Below are 20,694 nucleotides of genomic sequence, written 5' to 3'. Positions count from 1 at the left end.
AAAATCACTAACTGAAAGGATCGACTGGGAAATTTATTGTCTTGCTTTTATACTGAGATTATACGATAAATTTCAATTTAAATTCTTCAAAGGAAATTGTTTTCATAAAGTGCCAAGTTGTCAAGTATCTCTTACATTTATTGTCTGAAGTGTTTTTAACATAAGGGTTTTAAGTACTAATTATTTCTCTTCGCTTGAAAGAGGTACTGTGACTACAAAGTTTCTCTTAGCTTTTATTAGATTTTTTAAGAAATTTTAAACCGTGGAAATTGAAGAAGGAATATAATAATGAGGCACATGTTTGATTCAAAAGCGTTTGGTGTTATGATTAAAAACAACAGCTTTACAATATTTCAGGAAGTATATGTTCCAGGTGGACCAAATTTGTACTGTAATCAGTTTAGCAAAGCGAAGTCCTCTATAAATTATTGAACTTAATCACTATAAAAAGGAGATTTCTCGCCCTATTCCACATATTCTGTAAAGATATGTTATTACCTTACTTATTTTTATCCTCCTTATCAAACAAACAAGTCGTAAAAATAAATAAAATAAGAGACTCGCCCCAATTACCACTAACACAATTTTACTGAGTTTGACACGAGTCTCGCCAATTACGTTTGAAGTGGGAAAAACACGTGTCCGCTCAGTAAAATTGTGTTACTGGTAAATGTGGTGAGTCTCTTATTTTATTTATTTATTTAAGAAAGTCTCCCTTATTTCTATGTTAAACAAGTCGTATTATAATTCAGGATCCGACGGGACTTGAACCTTGACGCAAATCTTGTACAAACTAGAGTGGGTGGATCGGCTTGCGAGTTTGATGATTTAGGGAGCCGGACCATAGGCTTAACCATAATGGGGGGCTCTTAAAGAGAAACCGGACTAAGACAAGTCCCTGAAAGAGGGTAGCAGCTCTTTTAAGATATCCTAAGTAAAACACATCAAACTTAAATGATATCATCCTCTGGGATAAAGCACTCCGGACGTAAACTAGTCCCCCATTCGGATGTCCGGGCGGAGACTACCTCGGGGGATGTCATCAACAGGTGTAATAGGGATAAGTGCAATATTTCACGAGTCGAAGCGTGGAATGTTAGGACAATGAGGCAAGTATCGAAATTGGAAAATTTTGAATAGGGGACTTTGTGGAAGTCAATAAGAAATAGACAAGACAGGTTAATAGGACACCTTCTGCAGCATGAAGGTCTAGTCAGAGAAATATTAGAGGCAGTAACGGGAGTTAGGAGGGGTAGAGGTAGACCTAGATTAGATTATTGTTCGCAAACAGTTAAGGATGTGGGCTGTTCTAGTTTTAGGGGAATTTCAAAATTTAGCTCAAGATAGGAAAGAGTGGAGGGGTAAAGCACTCCGGACGTAAACTAGTCCCCCATTCAGATGTCCCGGTGGGGACTACCTAGGGGGATGTCATCAATAGGTGTAATAGGGGTAGGTGCAATATTTCACGAGTCGAAGCGTGGAATGTTAGGACAATGAGGCAAGTATCGAAATTGGAAAATTTAGAATAGGGGACTCTGTGGAAGTCAATAAGAAATAGACGAGATAGATAGTTAATAGGACACCTTCTCAGAGATGAAGGTCTAGTCAGAGATATATTAGAGGCAGAAATGAGAGTCAGGAGGGATAGAGGTAGACCTAGATTAGATTATTGTTCGCAAACAGTTAAGGATGTGGGCTGTTCTAGTTTTAGGGTAAGTTCAAAATTTAGCTTAAGATAGGAAAGAGTGGAGGAGTAAAGCACTTCGGATGTAAACCAGTCCCCCATTCGGATGTCCGGTCGGGGACTACCTCGGGGGATGTCATCAACAGGTGTAATAGGGGTAGGTGCAATATTTCACGAGTCGAAGCGTTGAATGTTAGGACAATGAGGCAAGTATCGAAATTGGAATTACGTGCCAACACCTACGTTGAAACGCCATTTTTATTGTCCATACAACGCGCTTCTGTTCAAATTATTATTAGAGAAGCGGAAATACTGGCATTAGAAAGGGGAAAATTCATTTCTAATTCAGCGTATGAAGAATTAAACGAGTTTATAAAATTAAGAGCAGTTTTTAACAAATTAAAACTGAAATTGTGTTGAAGCCAATACAGAAGACCTAAATAATAATAAATGCGTTTATTTACATCCAGAGCATAGTAAACAAGGAAGTGAAAGGATACTTTGGCACATTTCCATGTTTATCGATCATTTCTTTGTTACCAAAACCTTGTAACACTTTCTTCGGTTTCTATTTTTCTTCTAAAATCACTAACTGAAAGGATCGACTGGGAAATTTATTGTCTTGCTTTTATACTGAGATTATACGATAAATTTTAATTTAAATTCTTCAAAGGAAATTGTTTTCATAAAGTGCCAAGTTGTCAAGTATCTCTTACATTTATTGTCTGAAGTGTTTTTAACATAAGGGTTTTAAGTACTAATTATTTCTCTTCGCTTGAAAGAGGTACTGTGACTACAAAGTTTCTCTTAGCTTTTATTAGATTTTTTAAGAAATTTTAAACCGTGGAAATTGAAGAAGGAATATAATAATGAGGCACATGTTTGATTCAAAAGCGTTTGGTGTTATGATTAAAAACAACAGCTTTACAATATTTCAGGAAGTATATGTTCCAGGTGGACCAAATTTGTACTGTAATCAGTTTAGCAAAGCGAAGTCCTCTATAAATTATTGAACTTAATCACTATAAAAAGGAGATTTCTCGCCCTATTCCACATATTCTGTAAAGATATGTTATTACCTTACTTATTTTTATCCTCCTTATCAAACAAACAAGTCGTAAAAATAAATAAAATAAGAGACTCGCCCCAATTACCACTAACACAATTTTACTGAGTTTGACACGAGTCTCGCCAATTACTTTTGAAGTGGGAAAAACACGTGTCCGCTCAGTAAAATTGTGTTACTGGTAAATGTGGTGAGTCTCTTATTTTATTTATTTATTTAAGAAAGTCTCCCTTTTTTCTATGTTAAACAAGTCGTATTATAATTCAGGATCCGACGGGACTTGAACCTTGACGCAAATCTTGTACAAACTAGAGTGGGTGGATCGGCTTGCGAGTTTGATGATTTAGGGAGCCGGACCATAGGCTTAACCATAATGGGGGGCTCTTAAAGAGAAACCGGACTAAGACAAGTCCCTGAAAGAGGGTAGCAGCTCTTTTAAGATATCCTAAGTAAAACACATCAAACTTAAATGATATCATCCTCTGGGATAAAGCACTCCGGACGTAAACTAGTCCCCCATTCGGATGTCCGGGCGGAGACTACCTCGGGGGATGTCATCAACAGGTGTAATAGGGATAAGTGCAATATTTCACGAGTCGAAGCGTGGAATGTTAGGACAATGAGGCAAGTATCGAAATTGGAAAATTTTGAATAGGGGACTTTGTGGAAGTCAATAAGAAATAGACAAGACAGGTTAATAGGACACCTTCTGCAGCATGAAGGTCTAGTCAGAGAAATATTAGAGGCAGTAACGGGAGTTAGGAGGGGTAGAGGTAGACCTAGATTAGATTATTGTTCGCAAACAGTTAAGGATGTGGGCTGTTCTAGTTTTAGGGGAATTTCAAGATTTAGCTCAAGATAGGAAAGAGTGGAGGGGTAAAGCACTTCGGATGTAAACCAGTCCCCCATTCGGATGTCCGGTCGGGGACTACCTCGGGGGATGTCATCAACAGGTGTAATAGGGGTAGGTGCAATATTTCACGAGTCGAAGCGTTGAATGTTAGGACAATGAGGCAAGTATCGAAATTGGAAAATTTAGAATAGGGGACTCTGTGGAAGTCAATAAAAAATAGACAAGACAGGTTAATAGGATACCTTCTCCAGCATGAAGGTCTAGTCAGAGACATATTAGAGGCAGTAACGGGAGTTAGGAGGGGTAGAGGTAGACCTATATTAGATTATTGTTCGCAAACAGTTAAGGATGTGGGCTGTTCTAGTTTTAGGGGAATTTCAAGATTTAGCTTAAGATAGGAAAGAGTGGAGGAGTAAAGCACTTCGGATGTAAACCAGTCCCCCATTCGGATGTCCGGTCGGGGACTACCTCGGGGGATGTCATCAACAGGTGTAATAGGGGTAGGTGCAATATTTCACGAGTCGAAGCGTTGAATGTTAGGACAATGAGGCAAGTATCGAAATTGGAAAATTTAGAATAGGGGACTCTGTGGAAGTCAATAAAAAATAGACAAGACAGGTTAATAGGATACCTTCTCCAGCATGAAGGTCTAGTCAGAGACATATTAGAGGCAGTAACGGGAGTTAGGAGGGGTAGAGGTAGACCTATATTAGATTATTGTTCGCAAACAGTTAAGGATGTGGGCTGTTCTAGTTTTAGGGGAATTTCAAGATTTAGCTTAAGATAGGAAAGAGTGGAGGAGTAAAGCACTTCGGATGTAAACCAGTCCCCCATTCGGATGTCCGGTCGGGGACTACCTCGGGGGATGTCATCAACAGGTGTAATAGGGGTAGGTGCAATATTTCACGAGTCGAAGCGTTGAATGTTAGGACAATGAGGCAAGTATCGAAATTGGAAAATTTAGAATAGGGGACTCTGTGGAAGTCAATAAAAAATAGACAAGACAGGTTAATAGGATACCTTCTCCAGCATGAAGGTCTAGTCAGAGACATATTAGAGGCAGTAACGGGAGTTAGGAGGGGTAGAGGTAGACCTATATTAGATTATTGTTCGCAAACAGTTAAGGATGTGGGCTGTTCTAGTTTTAGGGGAATTTCAAGATTTAGCTTAAGATAGGAAAGAGTGGAGGAGTAAAGCACTTCGGATGTAAACCAGTCCTCCATTCGGATGTCCGGTCGGGTCCTACCTCGGGGGATGTCATCAATAGGTGTAATAGGGGTAGGTGCAATATTTCACGAGTCTGAGCGTGGAATGTTAGGACAATGAGGCAAGTATCGAAAATGGAAAATTTAGAATAGGGGACTCTGTGGAAGTCAATAAGAAATAGACAAGACAGGTTAATAGGACACCCAATGAAGAAATTTGTTCCGGTAGCTTATAAACAAGTGACCATTCTCTTTGCAGACATCCCCTGTTCAATGCCCAAACATGAAACGCAGTCAAACAGAAACATGATTGTTATTCTGAAACAAACAATCGCCCTCATGTACAATTATTCGAACGCGCAGTTGTTTACCGCCATTTATTGATATTTGCTCATCTTGTACCATTTGATGAGAGTCAATAAAATTAAAGGGGAAAATCTGATTTGTAAACGATTATGACGCTTTATTTGATACTTATACACTTGTAATGACTGTGTCTCCAGTGACGGTAACAAAAAGGGAGCTTTCTATTAATAGACGTTAAACTGATCGCAATTTAAGATAAATATTGAAAGCCTTTTTACGAAATTGTAACGGATGGTACAATTTAATGAAACAATCGATCCACTGAGAATTATCCATCAAACAGGAGACCTCTAAGTCAAGTTAGTAATAGATCTTACATTTCAAAAAGTCTCTGATACCTAGATAAAGTTTTCCAAGAATAAGAGTAAAGATCGGAAAAAACTTTGGACGTGTGGTAAAACAAGCGAATGATGAAGATACTGCGGATAGAGAAGGTTAGAAATGAAGAGGTATTAGAAAGAGTAAGAGAACAGAGGACTCTATGGAAGTTAATATTAATAAGAAATAGGCGAGATTGGTGAGTAGGACACCTTCTCAGACATGAAGGTTTAGACAATATTAATTTGAAATCATTTTTCCGATTTTTTATTAACCCACTACTTTTTTATTTACCCACTACAAACAACTTCAAATTAATGAGCGAAAAATTGTTGCTGTTGTCACATCCCCGCCGGGAATCGAACCCGGGACCTTTGACTTTACTCACCAATGTTCTACCACTAAACTACTAGAGCTGACAACAGCAACCACGACCAATCGACCTACAAGGTTAACGATCCGTCGATTTTTATTAACTTAATTGTTTTATTAACTTAATTATATATATATTTCGTCGGCCGTGTGACAACAGCAACAATTTTTCCCTCATTAATTTGAGGTAGCGTGTAGTGGGTAAAAAATTCAGAAATGAATTTTCAGAATAATATTTCATATTAAACTAACTCACTTCTAAAAGATATCTAAATTATATGTATGTTTAATCATAGTATATTCAGTATATAGTTACATTAGTTCGACGGATCGTTAACCTTGTAGGTCGGTTGGTCGTGGTTGTTGTTGTCACCTCTCGTAGTTTAGTGGTCAGAACATTGGTGCGTAAAGCCAAAGGTCCCGGGTTCGATTCCCGGCGGGGGTGCGACAACAGCAACAATTTTTCCCTCATTAATTTGAGGTAGTTTGTAGTGGGTAAATAAAAAAATCGAAAAAATGATTTCAAATTAATATTGCATATTAGTCTACTATTAAGTAACTAACAATGTCATAGGATTTTATATATGAAGGTTTAGTCAGAGGCATATTAGATGCAGAAACGGAAGTTAGGAGGGGTACAAGTAGGCCTAGATTAGATTACTGTTCGCAAGTAGTTAAGGATATGGGTTGTTTTAGTTTTAGGGAAATGCGAAAATTAGCTCAAGATAGGAAAGAGTGGAGGTGCGTGTCCAACCAGTGTTAAGACTGACGACCTTATGATGATGATGGTAAAAATTCTCATGGAGATCTACTTCTTTTTCTACACTTGTTATACAATGGTTTATGTCAATATGGTTAAAGATTTAACAGGTTTTATCGTCCTAATAACATGCGACACTTTAGCAACACTTCATGTGACAGACGAAGCGACACGTTTGCAGAATGAGTAATAATAAGGATTGAGAAAATTGCAATCCGAAGTTCGACTAAAGTGAGTTCAGAAATTTTCTAAACCGTACAACTATTTCCAAGTCAATTTCTCAACAAGTCGTTCGATTCATACTTTAATAGAACTCGATCGTGTTATACTGACACATGCAACGTTGTGGCGAACTTTTGAAATTAGTAGTCTGCACGACTGAATCCGAAGTTTTCTTAGCGTCAAGAAAATCGCTTGAAAGTTTATCCCTTCTCGATGGTGAATCCTTTGTTATTGAACGACTAAGAAAACTATCAATGATTGGAGTTTAACGGATTCAAGAAGTTTGTTCTGTTTTGGTAGATTTTCTGGCAGGATCGTGCTAGGACAATAATCTATCCCTTGACAGTTTGTCACTATTCTGCGATCTTCCTCTCTATCATCCGGATCATCTCTCTCTAAATGCAAATTTTCTGGTATTCTCACGATTCCTGAAAGCTTTCCCCACTTGTCACTTTGTATCACAGTGTAGATCGGATAGATCGATGAGATATCGACACATTACAGTGTCTCTATGCTCTATGCATTATCTTTCTATCTACTCTATCATTGTTAAGTTTCTTTGTTTCTTTCCAGTTCTTCAATCCACAATTTTTAGCCACTGTCATGGACTTCTCATTTAATAACACTATGCGCATCTTAAGTCAAAAAACTTAGAATTAGACAATAACAATCCTCAAGTTAATGAGTTACTCCTTTGTTTGCAGATTTCGACTCTTCAGATCGTTGTTGGTTCTCTTTTACTGGGAGCAATAGTTCTGGTAGTAGGTTTGGTCCAGTTAACTCCAAATGCCGCTGATGCGGACCACAGGTACTTCTTTTTAGGCACAGGGTCGGCGTTACTCCTTCTGGGACTTATAATGACAGGAGTGCGATGCTGCTGTATGCATTGCCCAGATAGTGGAGTTGAAGTCGAAGAAGAAGATAGGCCGCCTGAGTTGGAAGCCGTCAACAGTATAGACGTTCTCGTTCAAAGAAGAGATACGCAGGTAAGATGTTTTATTTCTTATTTATATGTCCAATAAAGTATTACTAATTAAAATTTCCTAAAGAGAATAATATAATTTATGTAATTCTTTTGACTATGAGTTTGTTATCGATCATAATTTTAATGTTCAGATTCAAAATGGAAGGCGAAAACCTAACCCCACTTTTCCTAATTCAACCTAATTTCCCTTAATGTAATTCAATCTAAATTAACTTAACCTAAAAACATCGAGAATATATACCAATAATAATAAAGTAATCAGGATCAGTTATTAAATTAAAATCTATGTATTTTGAGCATAAATTTACTTTACAAGAAAGTAAGTTTACGTTAGCTTCTTGATTATTCGTTAATGACATTTGATTTGATATATTTTTCTAATTTTATCTGTATTCTCCTTAACACAATATTACAAGGAGTGATAAATAACACAGACATGAAGCCCAATAGAAAACAAAAAGAAAAATAATTGAAAAGAATTATTTATTTGATATAGCTCACAGACAACACTAATGTGACAACTCAATTTGAACTTGGTTTTACAAAACGTCGTCGTATTCAAAACGATTTTCATTTTGATGTTTCAATTAAAGACTAATTATCCTCACTGCATAGTTATTACACGCTGTTGCTTCTTGGAACAAATGAATAGTGACAATTTGTACGTATTACGATGAAATCCCACGTAACCATCATTAGGACGGATATTGTTAGCTCGTGTTTGACAAAAGTAAACAGTGGTGGTGGTAGACATTGATTCATTAATAAGGGGGTTAAATATTTATTAAAGATCTTGTTTACCCTGCCTGCGGGTAAAAATAAACGAGCCTATATTTTGCAAATGTATGTGTGGGATGTACAAGCCATTTTTCTATTTATTTTCTTTTTTTCGTCTTCTTATTATCAATTTGTCCATGCTCAATTGTGTTAATTTCTATCTAATTCGTGAACGAAATTTAAACACAGGCGAATTCGAGTAACCTAATAATATTAAGTTATTATTGAGATCCGTCAAATGGGCATACACCATATGGTGGCAAAATTTATAACTCGAATGAGGGAACTGTGCACGCAAATTGTAAAATTGTTTATTAAAATAATAAAACACGTTAAAAAAGTAAAATTTGTTTTGATGATGAAGTCGACGAAGTTTTCTTCTAAAGTTAAATCAAATAAAAAGTTAATATGTTCATGGAAAAGCTGCAATAGCACTTCAGACATAGATCTTCACTCTTCACCTACATTAACTACTTTCCAATAAAAACTAACCGTTTTATATATGTAAAAAATATATTCGGAAAATTAGAGGAAAAAGTAAACTAATAGAAACTTGAACGAAAGCAGTAGGTATCAAGGAAGTGAATTCCGGAATAAAAATTTGTTCACGTTATTTTAATGTACATGATTATATTTCAGCAAGTATTTACCATCAGCCATAACCTTAATATTTAAAACTAGAATCATACTAACATTATAAAGTGAGAAATTATTTATTCTTGAGTAATTGATTTAACACAATTCTAATGATAGGATATAAGTATTTTGAGGTTAAGAACCTACCTGCTGCAATACAACAAAGTTGCAATAATGTGTTTGCAACGTTCTCTTAAATCGGTTTTGCACGTGCAACTCATTGATATGATAATGCTTAAATCACCCAGAATCACTTCACCAATTATATAACGTGAATCACTTTTTAAATCCGAAATTTGTAAAAAGTAGGCAGTAAACTTGACGGAATTTGAAGGCTAGCTTCCGGATTTGTTATTTCCGAATTTTATAATGTGATTGGCATTAAAAACACGCTCACCATCAAAGAAATTTCCTTTCCGAGACTCTTTGTGTCAGCCCAATCACATATTGTATCAATACTTATCATTTTATCGTAATTTAAAAACTTGGAAATTGCACGGTACACTATAGGAACTACGATAAATTTTCCCTAATCGGCGCCATTTTTTTAGGCTTCTCCCATTTGACGGATCCCAATATTAAGAATATCTTTCGGGTTCGATTCCCGACGAGGGTAAGACAGCAGCAACAAAAATTATTCCTCATTAACTTGAGGTAATCTGTAGTGGAATGAAATTAAGTTGATTTGGAAAAGTATTTTAAATGCTTTTTCTCAAAAAAGTATTTAAATGCAAGATCAAATAGGCATTTTTATTTTGTATTTGCATTTTAAATGCATATATTTCAAATAAATCACATCACTGATGTCAACTTAGTTAGCAAAAATCAAGTCGAGTGCAAAAAGTGTGCATCCAGTTCAAACAATAATTATATATACCTTATTATATATTCATAATAAGGTAAAATTTATCATATTGGGTGTCTCTCTCTCTCTCTCTCTAATATATTTAGTATGAACCGAGTGATTTAAATGAAGTATTTGTGTTCCCGGTTATCAAACGTTATTCCAGAAAGGAATGAAAGGAAAACAACCAAAAGGTTTAATAGACATTCAATAAAGAAATGTAATTTATATTCTAGTGTCTAGTCTCTAGAAAGCACCAGCTTAAGGTCAAGGATAATCGCCTTCGTATCATGTGCTTGCAATATTTACAGAAACCCTCTGTTCTATCCCCTTCCTTTCAAATTATTATTACTAATAAAATCGTCCATTTTGTTGTTTACTCACTTCGAACTCCCATAGTGGCAAACGTTCTGGTACCACTCTCTCGCAAATTCATATAAACACGTATATTTGTTACGTTGCTACCATCAACCCTTATTGCTTTTCTCCCCTTTCATCTGGCGATGTCGATTGTGTGCGCGTTCGTACTCAAATGAAATGAATCATGTCCGTTTTTGAATGTAAGAGAAATCGATGGTGCTCAGTAAACATGGATTTTCGTGCGAATAAAAACGTTTACTTTATGCATTATACATGGGACAAAGTGGAAGATTTATGAACGCAAGGGTAATAGAGCAGACGTATAGGTATGCTAGTATTAATTGAAAAGGGTTGGAAGGAAATGGGATGTTTGAATGTGAGATGTAATCTAGACACAGATATGATAAATATTCAAACGAGTTGGGTGAAGGATGTAGGTGATTTTTGTATAATTCAATAAAATCTGAGCAGATTATTGACAATAACTTTAAATCAAACCTACTAAATGTAAAAGGCTAATGAATAAAATAATAAATAAAAAATAAGAATAAAACTATTTTGCACATGTCTACAGACACATACACTCACGTACGAATACACGTAATATAATAATAATAATAATACAGTATGGGAATTATGTTATTTAATTCCCATACTGTATATGCCACAGTTCACACTTTCGCAACCAGTATAGTTATGTAATGTAAGTAAACTCAATTAAATAAAAAATTTTACAAACACCTTTACCAGCTACTCTTAATAATTTCGTACTATTATAACAAACTATAAAAAATATAAAAATAGGGATCTTAGATCACACAGAAAACGGGACCTCNGCATTTTTATTTTGTATTTGCATTTTAAATGCATATATTTCAAATAAATCACATCACTGATGTCAACTTAGTTAGCAAAAATCAAGTCGAGTGCAAAAAGTGTGCATCCAGTTCAAACAATAATTATATATACCTTATTATATATTCATAATAAGGTAAAATTTATCATATTGGGTGTCTCTCTCTCTCTCTCTCTAATATATTTAGTATGAACCGAGTGATTTAAATGAAGTATTTGTGTTCCCGGTTATCAAACGTTATTCCAGAAAGGAATGAAAGGAAAACAACCAAAAGGTTTAATAGACATTCAATAAAGAAATGTAATTTATATTCTAGTGTCTAGTCTCTAGAAAGCACCAGCTTAAGGTCAAGGATAATCGCCTTCGTATCATGTGCTTGCAATATTTACAGAAACCCTCTGTTCTATCCCCTTCCTTTCAAATTATTATTACTAATAAAATCGTCCATTTTGTTGTTTACTCACTTCGAACTCCCATAGTGGCAAACGTTCTGGTACCACTCTCTCGCAAATTCATATAAACACGTATATTTGTTACGTTGCTACCATCAACCCTTATTGCTTTTCTCCCCTTTCATCTGGCGATGTCGATTGTGTGCGCGTTCGTACTCAAATGAAATGAATCATGTCCGTTTTTGAATGTAAGAGAAATCGATGGTGCTCAGTAAACATGGATTTTCGTGCGAATAAAAACGTTTACTTTATGCATTATACATGGGACAAAGTGGAAGATTTATGAACGCAAGGGTAATAGAGCAGACGTATAGGTATGCTAGTATTAATTGAAAAGGGTTGGAAGGAAATGGGATGTTTGAATGTGAGATGTAATCTAGACACAGATATGATAAATATTCAAACGAGTTGGGTGAAGGATGTAGGTGATTTTTGTATAATTCAATAAAATCTGAGCAGATTATTGACAATAACTTTAAATCAAACCTACTAAATGTAAAAGGCTAATGAATAAAATAATAAATAAAAAATAAGAATAAAACTATTTTGCACATGTCTACAGACACATACACTCACGTACGAATACACGTAATATAATAATAATAATAATACAGTATGGGAATTATGTTATTTAATTCCCATACTGTATATGCCACAGTTCACACTTTCGCAACCAGTATAGTTATGTAATGTAAGTAAACTCAATTAAATAAAAAATTTTACAAACACCTTTACCAGCTACTCTTAATAATTTCGTACTATTATAACAAACTATAAAAAATATAAAAATAGGGATCTTAGATCACACAGAAAACGGGACCTCCAAACGGTCCCTATTTTTCTATAATTATAAATTAATTAACCGTTTGACCCATCATTATTTTTTATTTTGGCAAATTTCTCGTTTGATTAAAGCAAGAGCAGTGGTGTGTAAAGATAGGGACCCGGGTTCCATCCCCGGCGAGGGCGTAACAGCAGTATAAATTTTTCTTCTGTAGTGGTAAAAATTAATTCAAAAGTTATTCACTTCTGTATACTACTGAAAAGTAGATATTTTAAGGTTTTTCAAGACTGTTAGTCGCAAAGTTACACCTTTTTGAATTTAGTAATTCTTTTTATAAAGATAATGTTACTTTATTTTGTACCAATGTACGTCCTAAAGCCTTTATCTGTTTCATCATCATAAGGTCATCAGTCCTAAGACTGATTTGACACGCGCCTTCAGGATTTCCTATCCTTAGTTAATCATCGCATTTTCTTAAAACTAGAACAATCCCATATCCTTAGCTATTTGCTAACAGTAATCCGATCTAGGTCTACCTCTACCCTTCATAACTACCGTTTCTGCCTCTAATATGTCTCTGACTAGACCTTCATACCTGAGAAAGTGTCATACTGACCTATCTCGCCTATTTTTTATTGACTTCCATAGAGTCCTCTGTTCTCCTATTCTTTCTAATACCTCTTCATTTCTAACCTTTTCTATCCACGGTGTCATCATCATTCGTCTGTAACACCACATTTCGAACGCTTCTAATCTTTTTTTTCCACCGTTCATGTTTCGCACCCGTCCAGCGCTGCGTTCCAAACATACCTCTTTAACAATCTTTTTCGAAATTCTAAATTAACCGTTCGCGAGCATAGACGTGACTTCTTTTTATTGAAGGCAACCCGACCCTGCGCTATCCTCTGCTTTATATTCCTACTGCTCCTTCCGTCCTGACTTATCTGACTTCCTGGATACCTAAAATCAGCTACTTCTTCCAATTCTTCGTCTCTTATATTTATATTCGGTCTTTGCCTACAATTTAAATGCTAGAGTCACTGGTAAATATTCTTAATCAAGAAGTAAATAGTTTAGCTAAAATGTAATTCAGTTATTTGCGGGGATAATTTTGTAGACGGTAATAAAATAAAGAAACGTTTGTGTTTGTTTGTTTTCTTCTGCATTCTCTGTTTACCGAAAACACCTATGTGGCAAAGTTACGCGATTTCTAGTCGAAAGTAATTGCCGAGAGCTCTCAATGAGCTTTCTGACGAGTTTGAGTTTTTCCCCGAAAGGTTTGCTCTATTTAGTTCGGATTTCTTTGAAAGCTCTTCAACTTCATTAAAATCACGTTTTATACGTATAGAATTAAATGAGTTCTCACGTTCCTATTTTTTTAAATAGTTTAAAAAATGGTTCTTCGTTTTTAGTTCTACCTTTAATTAAAACTTTTTAAAAAACAAAAATGAGATAGTGTAAGATTATTGAAAGATCGCGTTGACGTCATCAACATAGTCTGTACGAACCGATTCACGATATATTATAATTTACACTCAATATTTGTACCTAAAACTCCAATATTTAAAAAAAAAAGTATTTTGAAAATACGTATTTTGCGTTTAGCATTTAAAGTACGAAAGAGAAGTCCATTTTGTATTTTACATTTGAAATAACAAATCAAAAAAGTATTTGCATTTTGTATTTAAATACTTTTAAAAAACCATTTTGCACATCTCTATATGTGAAGACACATATCTAGAAAGCGGCAATTCCCATACTGTGTATGTCACAGTTCACTCTTTCGCAACCTGTATAGTTATCCAATGTAAGTAAACTCAATTGAACAAAAATTTTATAAACACCTTTTCCCGATACTCTTAATAATTTCGTACTATTATGACGAATTGTAGTGTCCGACCGAAAGTTCGGTTTCGGTTTCGGTCGAGTTTCGGCAAAAAAACGAGTTTCGGTTTAGTTTCGGTTTCGGCGACAAACCTGCCGAAATTACGACCGAAACCGAAACGGCGCGTTAAATTCCATCCAAGCAAAGTAGATTAGTAGACATTTCGCCATAACATAAGATTGTTTAACTATGAATACTAATAAGAAATAATGATTACAGGTACCAACTTGAAATTATTAGTAGTTGTCGCCTTTTGCAATATTATGATCACGATTAGTTTATAATTTAGTCGTTTACCTTTTGTTTCTGTTGAAGTTTAGTGTCATTCAACATGACGAATTAAGTTTAGAAGAAGTTAATTTGTTCTTAATTAAGATAAAAGTGATTTATTTTGTTTTGTTTATTACTTAAATATTAAGTTCCTATACCTATTGTGATATTAGGTAACAATAACAAAAGTAATTTTATGTTTAATATTATATAAAAAAAAGCATGAATAATCTTCAAAAGAAAAATGAGTCTAGTCTACTTTACTTACTCAAATAAACATCTCACCTATTTTAAGTATTTTGGAGGCGCAATTAAAGTATTTCCTTAAATGAGGGGTTGTTATGTTGATTTTGATTTGATTATCAATAAGTGAAAATGTAGTAAAAACCAGTTTCGGTCGGACACTAACGAACTGACTAAATGTACAATGTCTTATAATTCTGTACATACAACACTTCAAAAGTTCACGATTTTTGCATGTTTGTAAATGCATATATATGTACATTTATGTGTGTTTTAAATTATTGGTTGTTGTTTAGATTTGTTCACTGTCTTTTTCTTCTAATTATATTTTATTCTTCTTTTTTTTAGGAAAAGGGTTTGGAATATGTGTTGCTGGCACTTGGTGATGATAGACCGAGATACTTTAATTAATAACTAACCGAAAATTTTTTAAAAACTTATCAATTGCTTAATTTTAAGTCTAACATTAAACATATCAACATTTAAATGTAAGGGACCTGAAAGTAATATACGAAAAAAAAAAGATACTGAGAAGTCTGAAACGCTTTAGAAAAATGATTTTTACGAAAATTTAGCACCTATGAAAATCAAAATTAACAGTTAAATACTCCTTGGGTACTCAAAGGGCTGTTAACGTTTGTATAACATGAAATTTAGAAAATATGGTTCAAAATGTGCAATAATTCTTCTGGTACCTATTGTGTATTCCGCGGAACCCCGGGGTTTTGTGGAGTTTTCTGAAAGGTTCCGGGATCATCACGCATTTCTTTTTATAAAATTCAAGAAAATTCTCAAAAATTCAAAAGTTTGAGTTGTATAAATATTTTAAATTGCTCAAACTAAAAAAAAAATTAATATCGACTTTCGAAAAATGAAGAAGTGCAATATCTATAGAGATCAAAGTTAAACTATAATATTCAATAGATTTTTACATAATACACAACCGCTTCCTTGTATACCTACAAATTTTATTTATTTCCAATACCATGTTTTGTAAATACATACATATGTTTTTATATATTTTTTTCAAAAAATTGAGCACATCTGGCCACGGTAAATTGCAACAAATGAAATCGTAGATACATGATATATGATAATTACAGTTTTACATTTGTTGAAAAGTTTAAGTAGAACAAGTTGGTTGCAGTTTACCTAGGGCCTATGAAGCAATTATATTTACCGATTTGTACCTACCTACATAAAATGATACACCATATAGTAGGTACAAATGTGAAAAACCTTTTTGACTTTTTTTTTTAATTATTGGTTTTGCTTAATATATGTTGGATTTTTCATTGATTAGGGCAAATATTTATGAAGTATTGAAGAACGCGAAATAAATCCTGAAAATAATATAAAATACAGTAATACATGGAGTAATTAATTACTAATGATGATAACCAAGACGATTAGACACTGAAGCAATTTCGTTAGATAGTTGTAGAAATCGGATGCGCACTACCTTGTTGCGCAGCGGACGACCGAGCACAATTTGGTGACACCCTAGATACTTGCGCCTTACATTAAATAAGTCCTATCTCTAATCTTCTTGGTAATAATAATGCAGCAATAATGTTATATTTGACATATTATATTGCAAATTGTTTTTGTCAACATTGCATCAATGAATTTCAATAGAAAACAGATACACAAATATTAGGAAATTTGTAAAACTTCCCTTGGTTATAAAATCGTTCAATTATTGTGACGTATTGGCCTGAATTTTGAAAAATCCTGTACTTAAAAAAAATCGGAATGACTTTTTGGTGTAACATTTCATCTGTTCACAACATGCAATTACTGCCCTTGTTCTATGTGCTATTTTGCACGCTTTTCACTTCGTATATTTTTTGATAATGTATGTTGTATGTATGAATCAGTTGTTATTGTGGACCATTTTTTACTACTACTTACTTATACCATTCGTACTTAAAAATAAAGTTTTATTACGGCATCCTTGGTGTTTTATTGTCACTTTGTTTTTTTGCATGGCTTACATCGATGTATGCTGAAATACATATCTAAATGTCGTAAGTATTTTCTTTGTTCTCTATTTTCGATGTTGGCTGCTTTTTTTGCATGGAAATCTTTTAAAAATAAAAAATTTAATGGACGCACAACAGAAGTGGTTTATCTATATGCTATAATAATAATTGTTACGTTTTTTATATCGTAGACACTTTTGTTTTTCGTAAATCTTATAAAACTCGACAATGAAACTTTATGACTAAATAAATCGGTAATAATTTTGACGAAGTAAACAAATTTATTTTATTGTAAAATACTATTTACCTAATACAAATATTTGAGTAGTCAAAGTTCAAATGATGCCAGGATCTAAAAGACAGATGTATCTCTTAACTGATACGTAACTTCCTGGATATTAAAATTCCTCAGGGAACTAACTTTTCCGAGTCGTTTTCCTTGATCTTTAAAATTGAATTCGTTTAATTAATGGAGTAATTATTTTGGTTAAGAAGCAAAACACTTCGAGCAAAGTATCCAACCGAATTGTAATTTTAGTAGATAAATTTTATGATAGGAGGGAAAAGTAGGGTAATTAAATTTTTCCGCTTGTGCTGTTTAATTATAAACTGATGCAATATTTTCAATGTCTATAACATTTAACAGTGTTAGAATTAATTCGAGTTAGAGGAATGGAGAAACTAGAGTTTATAAAATTTATTTTTATTTAGTGTAAAAACAATGTAGGACAGAAAAAATCCTAGTTAAAAAGCATTTTCGATATTTTTATTACTATAAAATTACCTCAAGCTAATGAGTTTAGTTGTCAGAGCACTGGTGCGTAAAACCAATGATCCCGATTTCTATTCCCGGCGAGGGTGTAACAGCAATAACAACTTTTGTTCATTAACGTGAGGTAATTTATAGTATAAAATATTTAATATTATTCACTGTTGAGTGTCTTAAAGTGTTTCGTATATAACATTTCGGATAATAGAAGTTTAAGTTACAGAAGTTCGACTGTAATTTGTACAACATCACACATGTGAAATATGTAGATGTTCTTTATTTTCATTGTTACCTACTGTTTTTAAAACACTACATTGAGAAACTTCAAATTTTGGATGTTTTAAACTAGATTTTATTTTTGTTTCAGTTAACATCTCCATCAGAATTGGACGCATTAATAAGTGATTCACAGCCACAAGAATCGATTAAAGAAACGAGCTGCTGTCAGGATGTTTAGTGACTAAAAACCTAAAGAACATTTTTGTAAAATGCAGAAAAATGCCTTAATCTTTCTACATTCTGCTTGCAAATCGCTTGGCGTGGCTTTGTGTGATCAACAAAGTTCCAAACGAACTACACAACAAAGAAATTGAACGAACCTTATCCAAACGTTTGTTTCTAACTTTAGCCTCACCAACACTTGAAACTCTCAAATTTTTCGACATTCTTCAATGCTTTTTTGTATTTTTGTACTGCAGGATGGGCAAGTTTGCTTCATCTGAAAACTTTGTACGCTTTATACGTAAAACAAGGCAGTAGCGTAAACCGCCATGACGCTACCGTCTTTTGTTACAGATTCCCGTTCAGTTCAGTTGGTTCATACAATACAGAAATGACATTTCAAGCTCACTTTACTTTCTAAACAATAGTTATACGTTGGGAGCTTTCCAACAAGCGTATTTTATAGGATTTGTAGTTTAGGAATTACTCTTTTAAAGAGTTGCACAATTTGAATTACCTATAAGCCTTTTTAATACACAAGATACCGTAAATTAAACATATTATTTGTTTTATACGTAAATGAATGCGCTCTAGAAAACTGTCATTTATGTACAATATGAATAAAATAGAGAATAGGTTATGTCAAGTAATATACCTAGTCGATATTAATTATTGATTAAAATGTTTGGGTCACCTACTGAACAAATCTCAAATTATGGTGTTGCCTCAAGCACAACTTTATGTAACCTGATGGAAGGCTCCCACAGATTAATGAATAAATAATAAAGTCAATCGATTTGTCTACTCCGTACATCTTAGTCCTTTATGGGCTTTTTTACAAGTTTTGTTAAATTCTGTTACATGACTTCAGAAAAAAGTATTTTGAGATTCTTCCTTTAGGCAGCTACCTATCTAATTTCGTTAACATTATTATAAGTAGGTACTGTACTTATGTCTTCAAAGTTAAGTGCCAAAAATTCAACATCCTTCCGCGCATCCATAGATCTATGACTGTAAGCGAGGCTCAAATTTAATAACAAATTTGGACGTTTATTATAAACATCGGTATTGTTATATGTATATACTTATTTATAAAACTACACTCTTGTGTCTAATCCAATATAGTTTGTTTTTAAAACCACAGTGAACGGAAAAACAGTCAAATGAAGTTTTTGAATTATCATCACTAAGTTCATTTGGAATTCAAATTATATTATCTTCGTCTAACCTTAACTCCAACATCCAACTACTGTTGTTATATAGCAGTATCCGTCCATTGAAGTATTTAAGGTCGTCAGTCCTAAGACTGGTTGGACACGCACCTCCACTCTTTCCTATCCTGAGCTTTCGCATTTCCCTAAAACTAGAACAACCCACATCCTTAACTATTTGCGAACAGTAATCTAATCCAGGTCTACCTCTACCCCTCCTAAATCCTGTTTCTGCCTCTAGTATGTCTCTGACTACACCTTAATGCCTGAGGAGGGGTCCTACCAACCTATCTGGCCTATTTCTTATTGACTTCCATTTCTAACCTTCTCTGCTTTATATCCTTACTGATCCTAACTTCCTAGATACCTAGAATCAGCTATTTCTTCTAATTTTTCGTCTCCTATCTTTATGTTAATGCATTATTGATTTCAAAATGAGCACAAAGCAAACATCAAAATACCTGCTCTTTCCGTTAACTGGGGTTCTGTGACGCACAAACATTTGATGTACCCACCCACGCATTTCTATTAAATTTAGTAGAGCATTAAGCTTTTACTATTTATTAGTAGTATTTATGAAAGTTTTTGTTACATTCAATTTCAAGTAGTCTCATTGTCTACCTAATACTACGCTTGAGTATGATGGAAGCAGATGGTTTTAATTTTTTTTGGGCAACACTCTTGTACAGAAAATTAATTAAGTCATTTATCAATACATGATCAATACAGGGACTCTTTTGTTCTAAACTGCAGCCCACAAAAACCGAATCTGCCCACAAGTAAATGAATTCAAAAAGCAATTCCAAATGTATACAAAGTAATGACTAAATCATTTCGGTAATTGTTCAGAATTGGGTCTCCAGACCAAAATCGCTCCAAAAATCTTTTCATCGATTTCCAGTAATTCTACGTATATATAATAGAATTAGATATTAGAAGGTGGGGGAGACAGTTTTTTCTGCCTTCATAAAAAAAAAATTTTTTTTGTGATATTTTCAAAAAAATTGGTGATGTCATTTTTTGGTTCGGTAGATTTATGACAGATTGGAGTTTATCGAATGTCCGTGCCCGCAGGAGGCGGGCTGACATATTAGAATTGTTTATTCCTAGAAACCATTAGTTTTATGCATTTCCTAGTACGATATCGAAATTTCATACAATTCCTAGAATTGCGGCTCCAGACCAAAATCGTTCCAAAAATTTTTTCATCGATTTTTGGTCATTTCTGAGGCTTCAATGATTGTATTTGAGGAAAGGGAGGAACATTTCTTTTTATTACAGCGTACATCATAGGGTATATGGTGTATGTATAGCTATTTCTTCTTTTAATATTAATAAAAAAATTTTACA

The 20,694-nt window shown here is 34.0% G+C and overlaps 1 protein-coding gene across 2 annotated transcripts in view; it reads left to right on the top strand.

Annotated features, from left to right (window-relative positions):
* The window catches only part of LOC108737843, a 69,114-nt gene extending 49,658 nt beyond the window's left edge, over positions 1-19,456 (top strand). The window contains exons 4-5 of one of the 2 annotated variants that reach the window (XM_018470971.1): positions 7,551-7,832; positions 18,060-19,456. In XM_018470971.1, coding sequence (XP_018326473.1) covers positions 7,551-7,832; positions 18,060-18,149 — 372 coding nt within the window. In that variant the 3' untranslated portion in view covers positions 18,150-19,456. Of the gene's footprint in view, positions 1-7,550; positions 7,833-15,286; positions 15,916-18,059 lie in introns of those variants that run through there. The other variant, XM_018470972.1, reaches the window with a different exon arrangement.
* Positions 19,457-20,694: the final 1,238 nt, after the last annotated feature.

Source organism: Agrilus planipennis, unplaced genomic scaffold, assembly GCF_000699045.2.
Source record: "Agrilus planipennis isolate EAB-ADULT unplaced genomic scaffold, Apla_2.0 scaffold3, whole genome shotgun sequence".
Taxonomy (NCBI): Eukaryota; Metazoa; Arthropoda; class Insecta; order Coleoptera; family Buprestidae; genus Agrilus; species Agrilus planipennis.
The sequence above is the reverse complement of the archived record's forward strand: the minus strand, read 5'-3'. Positions and strand labels throughout refer to the sequence as shown.